At 40.5% G+C, this 18,003-nt stretch overlaps 1 protein-coding gene and 1 non-coding gene across 2 annotated transcripts in view; both read left to right on the top strand.

The window, feature by feature from the left end:
• The window catches only part of Sptlc2 (serine palmitoyltransferase long chain base subunit 2), a 79,698-nt gene that overhangs the window by 47,008 nt on the left and 14,687 nt on the right, over positions 1 to 18,003 (top strand). The window contains exons 8-9 of the mRNA XM_021653254.2: positions 3 to 222; positions 2,778 to 2,904. Of these exons, the coding sequence (XP_021508929.1) occupies positions 3 to 222; positions 2,778 to 2,904 (347 nt within the window). The remainder of the gene's footprint in view (positions 1 to 2; positions 223 to 2,777; positions 2,905 to 18,003) is intronic.
• On the top strand, positions 6,578 to 6,701 carry LOC132655642 (small nucleolar RNA SNORA20). The gene has a single exon (XR_009593431.1). It is a non-coding gene; the product is annotated as a small nucleolar RNA SNORA20 (small nucleolar RNA).

Below are 18,003 nucleotides of genomic sequence, written 5' to 3'. Positions count from 1 at the left end.
AGTATGGAGGGGTCTATTGTTCGTCTTCCTGAAGTGATTGCTCTCAAGAAGAAGTACAAGGCATACTTGTATCTGGATGAGGCACACAGCATTGGGGCACTTGGCCCTTCAGGACGAGGTGTGGTAGACTACTTTGGCCTGGATCCCGAGGATGTAGATGTTATGATGGGAACATTCACAAAGAGCTTTGGTGCTTCAGGAGGATACATTGGAGGCAAGAAGGTAAAACAGGCCTCTAGAGTGGCCAAATAGAAAAAGGCTGTTGGATTTGGGGACTGCCTAGTAGGTAGAGTCCTGAACTGGGATTTGGGGGTCCTGGAGATGCTGTGGCTCAAGTTCTAGTGCTGGTGGACTTTCTACCTCAGATGCCTGGGGAGTGACTCTGATGTCTCCTGCTGAGCTAAAGGCTGTTCTGTTCATTGTTTGTTGTTTGCTCATTGGAGCTTCTTTCTAAACTGCATTTGGTCTGAGATAGAGAATACTCTTTTGTAAAAAGAGCACACAGTGGTGCTTCCTGTATACCAGTCTTCTGTTGGGTTTGAGTTATGCTCACACTTTCAAAGGATTGTCACAGGAACCAGTGGGAATGGAAGATCAGAAAGCACAAACAAAAAGAGAAGGTTTTGTTAGCTCTAAGACACTGCAAATCCAACATCTAGTTTTCAACTTTATTTATGCTACCTAAGGCAGTTAAGAACACATCCGGAATCATGGACACTGTCTACATTTGAATGTCTTCGCTGTGTAACATCTTGGGGAAAGCATTTTTAACTTTTTAGTATGGCTGGTTTGTGATGTGATGGTTTTAAAATGCTATGTGCCTATGCTACAACACAGATGACATTTTGCAGATTTGTTAAATGAATCACAAAAGGTCATGTTACATGATGTTTTACTTTTATATACATTTTATCTAGAACAGGTATAGAAGTAGAATATACATATAAAAGTTGCCAGGGGTTAAGGAGACAGGGAAATGGAAAGTAACTGCTAATGGTGCAATGCTTCATTGTAGGATTATGTCCTAAAATTAGGTAGTAGTAAGGGTTGCACAGCTCTGACTATGCCAAAATCCATTAAATTGTACTCTTTACAAAGGTGACTATGATGGAATGTAGCTTGTATTTCTATAAAGCTGTTACTTAAAACTTGAGCCAGGCCTGTAGTTCAGTATGAAAGAACTGGCATGTGTGCTGCCCTCGATTGGACTCTCACAGAAAAGAAAAGAAGAAAAACTTGCAGTATCATTGTCAAGAAATATATGATAGGTGCGACACATAGTAGGTGCTCGTAAATGTTCTGAATTTTTTCTTAAAACTAAACAATTGGCATCTTAAAGAATAATCATTCTCAATGTATGCAGTGTGCCTATTTTCAATAGCTAGTGCTTGCCCTACCCTAATGGGAAAGCCTAGGGCTTCCATCATGCCTGGCAAGAGGCAGAACTATTTGCCTTTACAACCAACAGACACTTGTTCATCGTTAACTCAAAACAGACACAAAAGCTAAGATATTTTTATTATTTTATTATTATTATAATTTCTTACAATTTATTCAATTTTTCTCACGGCTGTGGCCCCCTCTCTCATCACTTCGTAATCCCACCCTCCTTCTCTCTTTTCCCCTTATGCCCCTCCCCCAGTCCACTGATAGGGGAGGTCCTCCTCCCCTTCCATCTGACCCTGGCCCATCAGGTCTCATTAGGACTGGCTGCATTGTCTTCCTCTGTTGCCTGGCAAGGCTCCACCCCCCAGGGGGAGGTGTTCAGAGAGCCAGCCACTGAGTTCATGCCAGAGTTAACAAAATTATAGTTAGAGAACCTGAAATTTTGTAAAACAACTAGAACAACTCATAAAAGTAGCAGAAGAGAAGGAGATTTAGTTTAATTGATTTTCTGTGGTTGTTGGTTGGTCATAGGCTGATTCAAGGAGAAGCAAAACATTTTTTTAAATTTATTTATTTTTATGTACATTGGTCTTTTGACTGGATGTACATCTGTGAAGGTGTCATATCCCCTGTAACAGGAGTTACAGACAGTTGTAAGCTGCCCTGTGGGTGCTGAGAATTGAACCTGGGTCCTCTGGAAAAACAGTCAGTACTCTTAACCACTGAGCCATCTCTCAAGCCCTTAAACATTTATCTTTTAAGAGACCAAGATGCTGCTAGAGGACTGGTCTCTGACAGCAGTCCAGCACAGATCAAGAATCTAGGGATGTTTGTACCAACCCAAGTAATAAGTGAAATACTCTGGAAGGATATATAGTGTTAATTGACAAAAACCAATAAGCAGGAGGCAAGAAGTCTTCATACTCGTTGAAAATAGCATGTTTATCTGTAAGAAATGCTGTGTTTTGAGGCCGAGTGCTCTCTATCAACTAGCTTTTCCCTTTGAAGCTAGTGATCACTGTGTGTTTCACTCAGTTCACACCTCCTTTTCTTGTGGAATTTCACAAAGCCTTCTTGTTAAGGATACCTACATCCAGAATTTCCAGGGAAAAATGGAATTTTGTAGTATAGTTTTCTTAAATGGATCATGGGGCACATAAATTCTGGCCATAGTTACTTGTGTTCTTTGCCAGAGTTGGGCAATTGGGCATCCAGATGAAACCTTGCGAATTCTGATGAGTGAGCTGGACCCAGCAGTTAAGGACCAGTTCTACGTGAATGATGCTGTTCTAGGTTGTGGAAAGAGAGAGTCCGGGAACACCTGGAAGGAAGGCACTTGCGTAACTATGTACTTGGGAACTGCCTCTCAGTATTTGCCTCTGCTTCCGTAGGAGCTGATAAACTACCTGCGCACACATTCTCACAGTGTAGTGTATGCCACGTCTATGTCACCACCAGTGATAGAGCAGATCATCACCTCCATGAAGTGCATCATGGGGCAGGATGGCACCAGTCTTGGTAAGTCTTTTTCAAGAAGCATTTTCTGCCTTTAGTAAAAACTTAGCAGCCAACTGTGCTCTTTTGGTGGAGGATTTTCCCTAAATAAGGAGTCAGGCTCTTCCAACAGGGCATCACTGTGAAGCTTTGGTTTCCATAGACACTTTTCAGTGTGTTATACACACACACCTTGATAACTATACTGGCTCTCTCCTATAGAATTTTCTTATCTATCTCTCTGTCTGTATGTAGCCCTGCCTGTCCTAGAACTCTATGTAGACCTGGCTGGCCTTAAGCACAGAGCCTCTCCTTCCCAAGTGTGTGCCACCATGCCTGAATTACACATGATAAGACTTTTCTTGTCCTACTGTGCTTTTAATTTTAGGACATGTGCTGTCAGGGTCTTAATCACATCTTTTTATGTGGAAATATAATTCACTACATAGTGATATGTGTCATACCGTGTTTCCAGAAGCCAGCACAGTGGCACACACCTTTACTCCCAGCACTTGGGGAGGCAGAGGCAGGTAGATCAATGTGAGTTTAAGGCCAGCCTGGTCTACAAAGTGTGTCCAAGACAGCCAAAGCTACACAGAGAAACCCTGTCTTAAAAAACCGAGAGAGAGAGAGTATGTTTCCAGGTTTCTAATTAGTGGACAGTACATAATGAAGGTCATTGTAAATCTATCTTTGTCATTGGTGGGATGTGCATCCAGAAGAGAGGCAACTGAAACATAACTGAAAATAAAAGCTGTTGCTTTGATTATTCCTTTGTATCACCAGGGGGCAGTGTTGACCAGTTACTATGAAAGGAGGGTAACTGAATCTTTGTTTTTGCTGTTTTTACTTTTAAAAGTCTTTTTGGGTGGGACATTAATATACAAGGCTGTAATCCTAGCACTTGGGAAGCGGAGACAGGAGGATTATTTATTCAAGGTCATCGTCAGCTATATATCTTGAGGCCAGCCTGAGCTATTATTAGATACTCTAGCTCATAAACAAAAAGAAGTAAGAAGATAACAAAGTTTTTCTACTAGTAGTATGATAGAAGCTTAAGTTTATTTGCTATCTTGCTGCTTGTGAGGCAGTGTATCTATAGCTCTCCACTCTAGTACATGATACTATAGGTGGGCTACAGCCTGCACTGGAAAACAATTAAGTAAGATGTCTGGTTTTGACTTAAGACTTTTCTGAAACCCAAACTGACTTTATATTTGTTCCCATCTGTCAGAGATCCTTGTTACCTCTATGGAGAGACTTTTGGATATAGTGTTGACAGGTTTGATTTTATGAATTTGCCTGCTCAGGAAGAAAGCATTACTGTTGCACTCAGAATTGGAGCTGTGTGAATTACTTCTTGTTAACAATAACACAGATTTATTGCGTCTCTTTCTGATGTGGCATTACTGGAGAGAGTGTGTTTGGATATGAGGAACACATGTATACAGAGACAAGTACGTTGACCTTACTAGTTTGGTGTAGATTTAGTTTGATACATAGATTTAGACTAGAAAAACGTAACAGCTGTCAATGTTAATATTGGCAATTTCTTAGAGCCTAGATCTGGATGGTGAATTGCTTGTGAATAAATGACTTAATCTGTATTCATTGAAGATATCTGATGAGAAAATGAAATATGGCAATGAGGCAAAGCATTGGAATAACACTGCTTTTCCAGGTTTTATCTCTAGCCACCACTAAAGCTTAGTTATATGACAGCTGTCTATGTTCACAAATTCTGTGAGTTAGTAGTTCAGTCAGGGCTGGGCATGGTGGTTGGTGCACACTTGTAATCCCAGCACTCAAGGGAGGCAGAGGCAGGCAGATTTCTGTGAGTTCAAGGCCAGTTTGGTCTACAAAGCAGGTCGAGGACAGCCAAGGCTACAGAGAAACCCTGTCTTGGAAAAAAACAAAACCAACCAACAACAACAACAACAAAAAAAAAAAACTGACAAAAAAAATCAAACAAAAAAGGAGTTCAGTCAGGGTACAACAGGGATAGCTTGCCTTTACTCCACAGATCTGGGACCAGATTAGAAGATCTACTGCTAGAACGACTCCGATGATTAGGGACTGTGATCTTCACTGACTGTTGAAAGGTTTGCCATACTTACTATAGTAACTTGAACATTTTAAGTGGCTTAGCTAATCAGAACCCACTGCCATGAGCTTTCCTTGCACATCACCAAAATTGTTATTAGCTGGGCTTGAGTCTGAGGAGGAGGTTTTGGAGAACATGAGTCGTCTCTCAGCCCTTCCTCAGGGGACTTGGCACCTGTCTGCTTAAGTTGTTTAAATGTATTGCACCACCAGGCAGTGATGTTGCACACCTTTAACCCCAGCACTCAGGAGGCGGAGGCTGGTGGATCCCTGAGTTCTAGGACAGCCAGGGTTACACAGAGAAACTCTGTCTTGAACAACAACAACAAAAATGTGTTATGCCATATTATTAGATTATTCAGCATGCTACAGGGCCATGAAGACAGCAGAGGAGCCCCAGTGCAAAGGGGCTCTTTAAAAATTTGTGTTTAAACAGTTTGCAGGGTAGGGGAATTTGGAATGAGTCAAGGATACAATATAATTTTTTTCTATTTTCATTAATGTCATGTAGGTTCTGCTATCCATTCTAGGAATGTAGGAATAATAGACCTGATTCCAATAAGAACTGTCTATATAACTTGTGTTTTTAAGTGTTACATACCTTAGGACAACTTGCTGTGTTGACTTTTTATCCCATTGTGAAATTCTCTTGAGTGTGAGGTTCTCATTCACTCACTTTCATCTTTATAGTATTCCAGAGTCCTAAAGAGCCTTTTTGTTCATTCTGTTTATGGATGTTTAAGTTTTTAGCTATTTTGAGGTGTCACTAGAACTACGTAGTGATCTGTGCGTGTTTCCACTGTATACTTACAAGGTTAGTTTGAATACCTTTTAGTGACATTGGCAGACATCTTCAGAGCCTTCTAAATTCTCTTCCAGTCAAAGCATACTAGCAAATGCTAGTAATCCCAATACTTGGAAGGCAGGAGGATTGTTGCAAGTTTGAGGCCAGCCTGATCAACCTAGTGAGTTCAGGCCAGCCTGAGCCATGGATGAGGCTGTTTTAAAAACAATACAACAATGAAAGAAAATGATGTTTTCTCAGGGCTTCAGTGTACTCTCCCACTCCTGTTACTGTGCTTAATAAAAATTCAAGAGTCTGCCATAGTGGCACACACCTTTATTCCCAGCACTCGGGAGGCAGAGGCAGGTGAATCTCTGAGTTCAATGCCAGCTTGGTCTACAGAGTGACTTTCAGGACAGTCAGGGCTGCATAAAGAAACCCTGTCTTAAAAAACAAAAACAAAACACACACAAAAAAAGAGGTTACCGTAAGTTTATAAACAAATTTTGATATTTGTTTTTAAATTTATGAAGATAACTAGGCTGAGGAAGGATTAGAAATAATAATATCACGCAAATTGGTGGTGATTCACAGAGGAAACATGTTCTAGAAAGAACATGTTCTAGAAGGCCTTTCCCGGACTCCACTGAGGGATGATGGAACAAAAGAAAGAGGTTTAACATTGTGGAGCTTACAGCCAGAAAAGCCAGATTCAGAACAAAACCCAGCACTGCTTCATGGGAGGAGGTGGCTGTGGAGAAGTGGCTGTGGAGAAGTGGCTGGTTTTATTTCTGTTAAAGCTACATGTTACTTCCCATTTATTTGCTGCTCGAGTCTCAGGGACAGGAACAGTTGTACACATGGGATAAAACAATTTTGGGCCACTGTAAATAGAGATGGAGTCTGTTCTGTCTCCTGCCTGGTCTAGACATTGTTAAAGAGAAATTGCATGTTACTATGTGTATATATTGCTTTTTTAGTAGAGCTTCAAAATAATTCATTAAGCATAATAAATCCTGCTTAAAATGAGATTCAAGGTGAGCTATTCCGAGGCTGCTGTTAGGTGAGCTGCAGCCAGCCAAGGAGGATGAACTGATTTCTGTCCAGCTTTGGAGCACTCCTGTCTCCTTCCTCCCAGCTGGCCCTTCCCACATCTACTTAGATTTGCTATCATTTTTTGTGAATGCAAATTGTGCTGCTAGTGGCCTTCTTCCAGTGGTAATATCAAGTTAGAACAGGCCAGTGAGTGGAAAAATGAGACCGGAGAAGTTTGGAAAAGCCCACCAAACATTTGGAAAGCTACCTTGTCCTTCACTGACCATATATATGTTGTAGTGGATTTTAGCTCCAAGATATTTTTGTGAACCAAGTAAAATAACATAAAAATCAACTAAGACCTTTAAAAAAAAATTCCAGAACTGCACTTGGATGTAAAATAATTTAGTGTTTTCTGTAGCATGTGTGGTTAGATGCTACCAGCATGGCATGATCAGTGACAAAGTAAATTAGATACATACATTTATTTTGTTTGTTTTGTTTTGTTGTTTGTTTTGGGTGGTTACTTTTTGGTTTTGGCTTTTTTTGTTTTGTTTTGGCTTTTGGTTTTGGATTTTCTGAAACAGGGTTTCTCTGTGTCGCCTTGGCTGTCCTGACTCAATTTGTAGACCAGGCTGGCCTGGAACTCACTAAGATCCATATGCCTCTGCCTCCTCCAAGTGCAGGGATTACAAGCGTGTGCCAATGTACCAGGTGATATAGACATTGATTGCAGAAGTCACTTTCCATATGGAAAACTTTATTGTTTGCACTTAGTTTCTAAAGAACCAAGGTAACTTGTTCTTTAGAACAAGGTTACCAGTGCAGAACTTGAGTAGGTTGAAGCTTAATTATACTTAGGTTTGGCCTGTTTGAAGTAGACTTGCTGATGAGGTGTTAAATGACCCAGGGAACTGTCAACAATTAATTTAGGAGGAGTCACTAACCTGTCTTTGAAGAAGCATCAGTATAATCTTATAGAGAACTGTTGCTACTCCAGACTGAGAGCTTTTGACCTGCCCTGGAAACTGCCTTCCAAGCCCAGGAGAGTTTGCCTTCTGCTTTTTCCTTTCTTACTGTACTTTAATGGAGTTTGTTTCGAAACTCATCCAGATCAGTGGGGGAGAGGAGGTAATGAGCAAAGTACGGTGATTAGAAAAGAAGGAAAAGGGCAGAATGCATTTTCTGGTGAACAGTTTCATTCCTACCTTGCACATTTGAGTAGTTACTCCAGAGCTGAGTTCTGGGCCAGACCCCCTGTCCTGTGACTTAGTGCCTTGAGCCCTGCTGTCAAGAAGTGTTTGTGTCAGCATTTATCAGGCAACTGCTCTGTGCTCCATGCCTCCAAAAACTGCCATGCAGGATGGCAGGGAAAGGCTCCTGGGAAGAGCTTGTCTCAGTCACACATTCTCCTTTGTTCACCCTGGTCTTCTCTTAGTTTTCTCCATCCTTCTCTCTGAACAACCTTCCACACCACATCCTCCATGAAACTTAAATTTCCGACAGTTTATTGGTGCAAACTCAGATCTAATATCTTTAGTCAAACTTAAGTGAGTTTTCTACACCCCCAGAAGTCTCTTGTAAATTACCATAAATGAAAGGAAAGAAATCCTTTTATAAATCAGCTGCTTCATTGTCTAGCACAAAAGCCTTTTAACCATAGCTTAAGCTTTTTAAAATCAGTATGCATTAAGACCGCTTTACAGGTGGGGAAATTTGAGCTTAGATGTGGGGCAGTTTCTCTGTATCTTGTTTCCAGATAGAACCTGGCTTTCCTCGGTCCATCTGCTTCTACTTCCGATGTTATTCAATGTTTTGTACAGTGTTAATGGCCTAGTTCTAATTTTTTCATTCTTTCCAACTAAATTTCTGCAAAACACCTGAGTTCCCTAGTGAATGCTAAGCCTGACAAATGAATGCCACTGGGACATTTGCCTGCTTCCTCTCTCTGACTCAGCAGCCACTTCATCCCCTCTGTTGAAACATTCGAGCATTTATAGGCAAGTGGTTCTGTCTGTTTTTCTTTCACTCTTATCTATTCTTTCAAAATCCAAATATAAATAAAAGTTTTTTACAATAAAAAACTTCTTTCTGTGTCTTGTTGTCAGTTTGAAGCTGGCTATTAAGATGCTCACAAGCATCAGGCCAGAAAGCTAGTCTTTGAACAGATGTGTACTTGGCCATTAAATGAAACACTGTTTTTAGTAGAAAACCTGGAGCGGGAAAGGAACCCTGAACCAGAGGCCTCTGATTTGGAGATGTGGTTGCACGCTATGGAGAGGCTAAGCTCTTAAATATTTAAGGATTAAAGCAGATAAATATATTTCCTTAGTTCTATTTTCATTTTTTGATAGTTTTATTTTGGTTATTTTGTTTTATTTTTGGTTTTTGAGGGTTTTCCTGTGTAATACAGCCCTGGAACTTGCTTTGTAGACCAGGCTGGCCTCGAACTCAGAGATCTGTCTGCCTCTGCCTACCAAGTGCTGGGATGAAAGGCGTGTGCCACCATGCCCAGCAGTGGCTTTATTTTATAGTCAGATTTATTTTAAAGATATTCACCCCAGCAACTCTTGTGTCCACTTATTTGAGCTACGACTTAGTCTTATTCCTTCTCATTTTGGATTTGTTACCGCTGTGGCCTCATCTGTGTTGAAGAGCATATCTAACTTTGCACATCACAACATGATTGGCATTGCTTCTTTCCCGAAGAATTGTTTCTAAGAATTTTCTTAGAAGAGTTCGTTACAACAGTCCTTTATGAGTCTGTTGCTATACAACTACTTAATAAGTATATGCCAGTAACAGGATAAGGATCCAGATATCTTCTGACAGCTCACCAACCAAAGATGAGAATATGCCAAAGGATTGGTTTCATGTTAATTGTTTCCTATGGTTTTTCTCATCTACATGTTTGATCTGTATCTTCCTGTCATCTACTTTCACAGTGTAATGAAATATTAAAGAAGAAAGCCTATCAATGAAGCTTTTACTTTAAAAAAAAATCTTGTTTGCACAGTTGGGCAATCAGCAGAAGGCCTTGCACATGGTAAGCAAGCTTGCTGCTGGTGAGGTACAGCTCTGGCTTCATGATGCTTCTTTAATAGAGTAAAGTAGTTCTATTTAAGTGGGACTGTATAGGTCCAAAGACTGCTGGCTACGGTGAGGTTTTGCCCTACGTCAGAGCAATTAATTGAGTTCAGTTCTGACTCCAACCAGGAAATAAATATAGGGATTTGTTGTGAAAGAGTAGGGCTCAAGTTGGTAAGGAGGAAATATCAGGGTAAGGATGCTCCTTGCCTTTGCTGAAGGCAGACAGGCAACAAGATACCACGTTTAGGGGATTTTCTCTAATCCACTTGGCAGGATTCTTGCTTAAACTGCACTCCTCAAAAGGGAATCTAATGTATGACTTGGTTAGAAAGTCTTGGAAAAGGTGGATGACAGTTTGGTGCAAGGAGAGAATCTTCATCAGTGTGTGAAAGCCCTCGTAAAAGTACATTCTGAGCAGCCCCGATTAATTACATCATCAGAGACATCTTAACATCATTTGCGTGACCTTGTTCATATGTGTAAGAAAGCTTAAAAATAGGTACAAGAACAACTCAGGTATCTCCAGTGTGATCCTGGGTTTAACACCATTGCTATGGAATTTGCTAAAAATGAGGTTTCTAAGCCAGATTCATTCCTTTAATCCCAGGAGAATTGGAAATTCACGGCCAGCCTAGGCTGTGTGGGACCCTGTCTCCCACCCCCACCCCCAGGAGGATCCTAGTATGTTCTACTCAGACCACTGATAATTATTGTTACTAGGCTCATGGCATTTTAAAGAACACCTCAGTCAGAGAGCTAACTAGCATTTAAAAGATTTAACATGTTATTTATTTAGATTTTAAATCTTGTTTACATCAGAGGGAACCAAAACTAAATCTACCACTTACTATTTAAAAAAAAAAAAAAAAAGACATTGGAGGGCAAGATGTGAGATGTTGGTGATAAAGCTAAGCCGGTTTTCACCATTTTTGGAGACCTAACTGCCTAGGGCCCTGACACCCAGGATGGGGGGTTAGAAGTCAGCTAAGGGAGAGGGAGTTGCGGATTTAGACCTGAGTCAAGATTTTTGAGGATGCTTTTTGTTGTTTTCCTCCCCATTTTGACTATGCATATTTTTGTAACCTGTTAACCTAAAATCCCAAATTTTTTAGCAAATAACATACAGTGGCATTGACCACAGTAGAATGGTTTCCTTAATGTTCATTATTTATCAGTTTGTAAACTTCTAATTTGCTGCCTTATCTTCTGACTCCTAAACTACTTGATTAAACCCAAACGAGCCTTTCCAGTATTTGGCCTTATTTGTTTCCCTGTGGGTCTGGAGTGGATGCCTGACCACACTGTGCACAGTAGAAGTCCTCATCCCTTTGATTCTGCCTAAAGTACCTGTGCTATCTATGTTCCAACTCCATCAGAGGGTAGAATAGTCTTTAGACAAATTAGTTAGGATGGTCTGTTCTGGACTAGGGAAGTGATAGACTAGGAGAGTAGGAAGTGGTAGAATGCTCGCTTAGCATGCTAAAGGTTCTGCCTGTGAGGGGAAGAGAAGGGGAGAGGGGAATGACTCAATCCTCAGTGAATGAGTTGGCACCCTTTAAATTTTGTTCTTTATTTTTTTTTCAAAGACTCTTGGCCTCTTTTCTTCCTTTTGTTCAGGGCCCTGTGTAACTGACTGTGCATTAGCGACCATTCTGCTAAACTTTTGATTATATTGAATCAACAACGTTAAGCCCTTGCCCCTGCTGCTTGTTGCACATCCTGTGGCAGTCCTCAGGAAATCCTATTTTTTGGCATTGAAATGAAGTAAAGGATTAAGTCAGTACAAGGGAGGGGGTGATAAACTCTGTCTGTGGGAGGAATTTACCAGCCTGTGTAGCAAAAGCTGCTCTCGGTCTTATATGGAGATAGAAAACCAAGGGGCTGCTTTGGAACAGACATGGAGAGGCAGGCCTGGCTGCTTTGATGTCCTTTAGTCCGGCAATGGCCCTAGCTAAGCTCTTTTATGCTTGGTAACCAGTCTAGCAAAATAGGAGCTCAGAGTTGATGAACCTGGTTCCCACTCCTTTATCCCAGCATTAACCAAACTGTTAACTTTTGTTTCCTGAAATCCTTTACAAATACCCTTTTACATGATGCCTCAAGGAGGCACTATTTATAAGAAGCCTGTTGGAGGTGCATTTATTTCCTTTCCTTTGGGACTCTTAAGTGGCTAACAGAGTTGTTTTTTATTTTATTCTTGGTAACATTTATATGGAACTTAAGGGGAAAGTGCTCTCCCCTCCCCACCTCCCATTTTATTTGGTTTTTCAAGACAAAGTTTCTCTATATGACTCTGGCTTCCCTGGAACTCCTTCTGGAGATCACACTAGCCTCAAACTCATAGAGACCCACCTGCCTCTGCCTCCCAAGTGCTTGGATTAAAGACATGTGCCATCACCGCCCAGCTTTGTCTTGCATTTGGTTTTCTTTTTCATGGGGTTTTGAGATTCTCAATCTTTCTATGAGTTAGTTAGAAACCCATCAGGACAGAGTTCAATTACCAATACAGTTTGGTTTTAAAACTTCATTGACTTTTTTTTCTTCCATGTTCTATCCTGGCCTACCCCCTATTCTGGTCCACTTGCTGCTTTAAGATGTTTTTAGATGTGATGACCTGGGTTTCAGTCTTAAGTCTGCATCCGTAAAGGCCATGTGAGTTGTATGCTCACTGTGGAATCGAGAGGACATTGTGGAGGAGTCAAATCGTTTTTCTCTGGGACCAAACTCAAGCTATCCTCCTTAGCAGAAAGCATCCTTACCCTTCAAGCCTTGTTGGTGCCTCCAAATGGGTCTTAAGTCTCTGGAGCTGAAGCCTGTCCAGTTTGTTTGCCGTGTAGTACCTGGTTTCATTTTGTGTTCTGTATCTCTAATGATAGCATTGTTTGTAAACTGTCCAGACAAGAAACCCAGTCAGATTTTCTTTCTTTGTTCCCTGTATTTAATCCCTAGGGCCTCCGGATACTGCTTTTTTTATGCACTTCCTCTGTGCCCAGTGTTACTTTCTTGACCTAGATTTCCATCCTTTCCACCAGTCTTCTAGTAAAGTAATTGATTAGTCAAGCAAAAAGTGATCTGGGAAGACCAAGATAAAAGCAGTTCTGGATGGGTGATGGAAGGAACACACGCTTTTGATCCCAGTACTCAGGAGGGGGAGGCAGGCAGATTTCTGAATTCAAGGCCAGCCTTATCTACAGAGCAAGTTCCAGAACAACCATGACTACACAGAGAAACCCTGTCTCGAAAAACCATAAAGAAGCAGTACTGGAAATTAGGGCTATGAGAAATACATGCAGAGTTCTGTAGCATTTTCTGAGTTTATGGCATTTGCTGTAACAAAATATACAGTATGAACAATTTAAAAGGAAGGTTTATCTCTGCTCACAGTCTGTGTTTTAAGATTTATTTATTTATTTATTATGTATACAACGTGTGTTTGTATGTACACCTGCATGACAGAAGAGGGCACCAGATTTCATTTTAGATGGTTATGAGCCACTATGTGGTTGCTGGGAATTGAACTCAGGACTTCTAGAAGAGCAACCAGTGAGTGCTCTTAACCTCTGAGCCATCTCTCCAGCCCCAAGTAAATATTTCTAAAAATTAAAAAAAAAAAGAATGGTACTTTCCCCAGTAGTATAGTTGATGTTGGTTTCTTCCCTCCAGTTCAGATTCATTGACTGATTAAATATTTAATATATTCTCTACAGGGGCTGGAGAGATGGTTCAGTGGTTAAGAGCACTGTCTGCTCTTCCAAAGGACCCGGGTTCAATTCCCAGCACCCACATGGCAGCTCACAACTGTCTGTAACTCCAGTTCAAAGGGATCTGACACCTTCACACTGATGCACATAAAAGAAAATTAAATAAATTATTTAAAAAATATATATATTCTATACACTCTCAAGGTCTGCCATAGCTATCTAGCCTCAGTCTACTTTTCACCTTTAGGTATCACCTTAGGCCAAGCCACACCTCCTCTTCTCTGTTTGCTTCCATCTTTGAGCCAAGTAGCTAAAACCTAGGAGGCTCTGGTGATCTGGCCCCCTGCTGGCCCCAGAACATAATGCTTGGAGATAAATAGTGTGTCCTTTGCTGCTGAACTTTGGTGCTTCGTAGCAACAGCGCTTGAGCGATTCAGGTCTTTTTTCCAATTCATCTTCAGGGAGGTATTTATCCTTGTGGAAATAAGCCCCATGGTGGCAGATTTGGTCTGTTTTATTAGGGGTTCTAGAATTGTGTCTAGTACACAGTGAGTACTGTAATATATTGTTATATAATTACATTATTTGTTTTTATGTGCATTAATGTGTGCCATGGTGTCCATGTGGAGGTTAAAGGCCAGCTTTTGAGGGTAAACTCTCTTCTACCACGTGGGTTCCATTATAGAACTCAGGTGTCATTAGGCCTGGTGGCAAGCACCTTCATGTGCTTAGCCTCAGGACATTTTCTGAATGTTTTGCTTTCCTGCCACACAGTGTTATCTCATGTTTTGAGTGTTCTTGGTGAGATTCTTAACTCTTACTTGATAACCATAAAGTTGGAGCCCAGGCTGGCCCTGAACTCACTGTCTTGTCCCTCAGTCTCCTTAATGTTGGCCTTACAGTCTTTCAGCACTATGCCTGGTTTGAGCTCTTTTTCTGTAACTAGTGTTATTTAATTTCATGACACATTTCATTGTATGATTTTAAAGTAGAACATATTCACATGTTTGGGGGTGTTTTTGTTTGTTTGGGTTTTTTTGGGGGGGATTTTTGGTTTGGTTTTGGTTTTTGGAGACAGGGTTTATCTGTGTAGCCCTGGCTGTTCTGGAACTCTCTCTGTAGACCAGGCTGGCCTTAAACTCAGAGATCTGCCTGCCTCTGCCTCCAGAGTGCTGGAATTAAAGGTGTGCACCACTGCCTGGCCAACATATTCATGTGTTTTATTGAGCCTTTTATAAATGCAGATGTTTATGTGTAAAAAAGTTAACAAGTATAGTGGGAATAAAAATTCAGTTGTTTTTTTCCCAAGTGCTAGAAAAATCTCAGGCTGGATATTTGTTGCTTTTGGTATCAGATGTAAATGTTTGATTGCCTGGCCCTGTTACCTTTCTTCGAAGAGTAAAAGTTATTTGGAAATCTGGTTTCCTGAGTAAGTGAAGTGAGGAATCTCAGTGATTCTCACCATTAGAGGATATGCTTGCACATGTAAAGAATGTCCTGTTTACCTGCAGTTAATAAGTTCTAGAATATCAAGCCCTGGTACAAGCCAGACCTTCCTTTCGCCCCCTGTTTGCTCCTTGTTTGTTCCTGCTCAGCCTCACCTTTAAAAACAGCAGCTAAATAGTCAAATTCAGGTATTCCTGAGATGTTATTATCTTGCCCATATTGCCATATTTGATATTTAGACTGCAGATTCCAGTCATCTAGAGAGCACTTTTTTTCCCTACAAAACTGTTTTAGGAGAACCTTTGTTTTTTAAGAGTTTATGTTCACCCAGAGTTTTGCTTTAAGTCGTTAAATCCCCATTTGACTTTTTCATTGAATATGAAGGCTTTTCCATGCCTTAGTAGTGTAGAGGTGTCACTGAACTTTTTCTTTGCTGAACAGTTTTGTATTCTATTGCACCCACGTCTTTTTGGTTGTATTTTCCCTTCATTCTCCTAAAAAGGCAGTAGGGATTATGTGTGTATTAATTTACTAATTCTTTTTTTAATTAAATTTTTATTTTTTATATTAATTACAGTTTATTCACTTTGTAATTTACTAATTCTTTATGTTAGCCTTTGATCACTTTCTCTCTGTAGAATTTGCAGAAGAAACATAATAGTAAAATATCGGGGAATCATGGGAATGGAAGTAGACAGAAAAGAAATATTTTTATAGACAGCATCGTCTGATCTGTGTATCATTCATAGGATTGTTTGGAAAGAGAAAAGGGAAAGGAAGGAAGGGCTGATCCCTTTATGTTTTCATTTCCTGTCTCAGGACAAGGGCTTTAAGTCTCAAGTACTGTTTTCATAACACTTCCCCCGGCTTACAAATTCTTGGGACGCCCAGTGCCAAAAACTTTAGTTGTGTCTCCCCCTCCCTTTTTTTTTCAGGTTTTGTTTTAAGCAACAAAGGCTAAGAGTATGTGAGCCCACCCCATAACAACCAGAGACTTCTGTTTTGTCCAGATGTGTTTTGTTTGTTTTTGCAGTTTGTAAAAATGATTACTAAATAATAGCTGGCTATTATTAAAATTATGAATAGAGAGATCAGAGAATAAACCTCGCTTCCAGGGGTGGTTTTTTTTGTTAGCTTCAGGTGATTTTCCTAGTATTTGGTGGTTATTATAGCAGCGACATTCATATAGTGAAGTGCACAGTTCTTGGGTGTACTGTCCACCAGTAAATATCACATAACTACCAACCTCTCCTTACCCCATTCCTCCTTGCTGTTTTGCAGTTTGTTCTGGGTTTTTTGTTTTTTTTGGTGTTTTTTTTTTTTTTTTTTTTGGTTGGTTTGTTTGTTTTGTTTTTCTTTTTCAAGACAGGGTTTCTCTGTGTAGACCAGGCTGGCTGTGACCTCAAAGATCTGCCTGCGTTTGCCCCCAAGTGCTGGGATTAAAGGTTTGTGCCACCACATTCTGTCCAGGAGTCTTAGTTTTGAAGCTGCAGACTCAAACTCATGTTCTTGGTTATAGGGTATAAGTAAGTTACATTTAAAAAAAAATTACACACACACACACACTAAACTGGAGCCTGGGGAGATGGCTCAGTGGTTAAGAGCATTGGCGGCTCTTCCAGAGGTCCAGAGTTCAATTCCTAGCTACTACATGGTGGCTCACAACCATCTGTAATGGAATCTGATCCTCTCCTTTGATGTGCATGAAAACAGAGTGCTCATATACATAAAATAAATAAATCTTTAAAAATCTAAACTGAAATTTTCTGCTGTTTCAGCAGGTGACTCTCGTGTATGCCTATTAAAGCAGAATTATAGTTAAGAGCCAAGTTACTTTGACAGCCCTGGCCTTATTACATTAAAGCTGTCTGTTGTAGGAGGGTCTACAATATCTGTCCATGAGGGCCTAGAAGTTTTCATGAGAACTGTTTTTTTTTGTTGTTTTGTTTTGTTGCTGGTTTCTGTTGTTGCTGCTGTTGTTATTCGAGACAAGGTTTCTTTTTGTACTTGTTCTGTAAACCAGGCTGGCCTCAACTCAGAGATCTGCCTGCATCTGCCTCCTCAATGCTGGGATTAAAGGCACGCACCACTGCCTGGCAAGAGCTTTGTACTGAGATTTCATTGAGAGTCTATAGCCATCTGTTGTAGGCAATGTCTGTCCAGAAAGGCTGTGAGGTTTCTGTGAGTGCTGGTAGAGAGCTTCTTCACACAGAAGATGATATCATGAGAGTCCCAAGAAACGGGAGGAGGACTCTATCAAAATTCATTTTTAAATGATAGAATACATTTGATACAGATTCAAGATCTTGGGACCTGGGAGATGTCTGAGTGGGTAAAAAAGCTCACCCGTAAGACCCACTGAAAAGACCATTGCCAGCATTTCTGTGGTGGGGTTGCCCTGAAGCTCAAGGATCAGCATAGTAATAGAAACACAAGAGACCTTGCCTTTTGAAGGTGGAAGGCCAAAATGACTCCTGAAAGTTGTCTTCACACACACACTCACACATACACACACACACCCCAACCATTTAAGACATAAAAATAACTTCAAGATTATTCTGGCCGTGATTTTTAAAGATGGTGTTCTAGGGCAGCGATTGTAGCACAGTGTTAAGCCATGTCCCTGTGTGAGGGCCTGGGACAAATCTCTAGCTTCAGTCCTAGAGATTTTGAAAAACAAAACCAAAATACAACAGTGATTCTCAGGATGGGGAGTTGGATAGCAGATAAAAATGCTTACCGTGAAGCCTGCTGTTCTGAGTTTCTTCCTCAGAACCCACCTAAAGCAGGAGAGAACCAACTCCTTAAAGATATTCCCTGGACTTTGCCACTAGACAAATAAATAAATGTTAAAAAAAGTAAAAGAATTTTAATCTTTTTTAAATACCGTTGAGGGAGAGACATGATCATATTATATTCATGTATAAAATTCAAGTATATTTAAAGAACTGTACTAAAGTAATA

Source organism: Meriones unguiculatus, chromosome 7 (genome assembly GCF_030254825.1).
Source record: "Meriones unguiculatus strain TT.TT164.6M chromosome 7, Bangor_MerUng_6.1, whole genome shotgun sequence".
Taxonomy (NCBI): domain Eukaryota; kingdom Metazoa; phylum Chordata; class Mammalia; order Rodentia; family Muridae; genus Meriones; species Meriones unguiculatus.
This window is presented reverse-complemented; position numbering and strand designations above follow the sequence as displayed.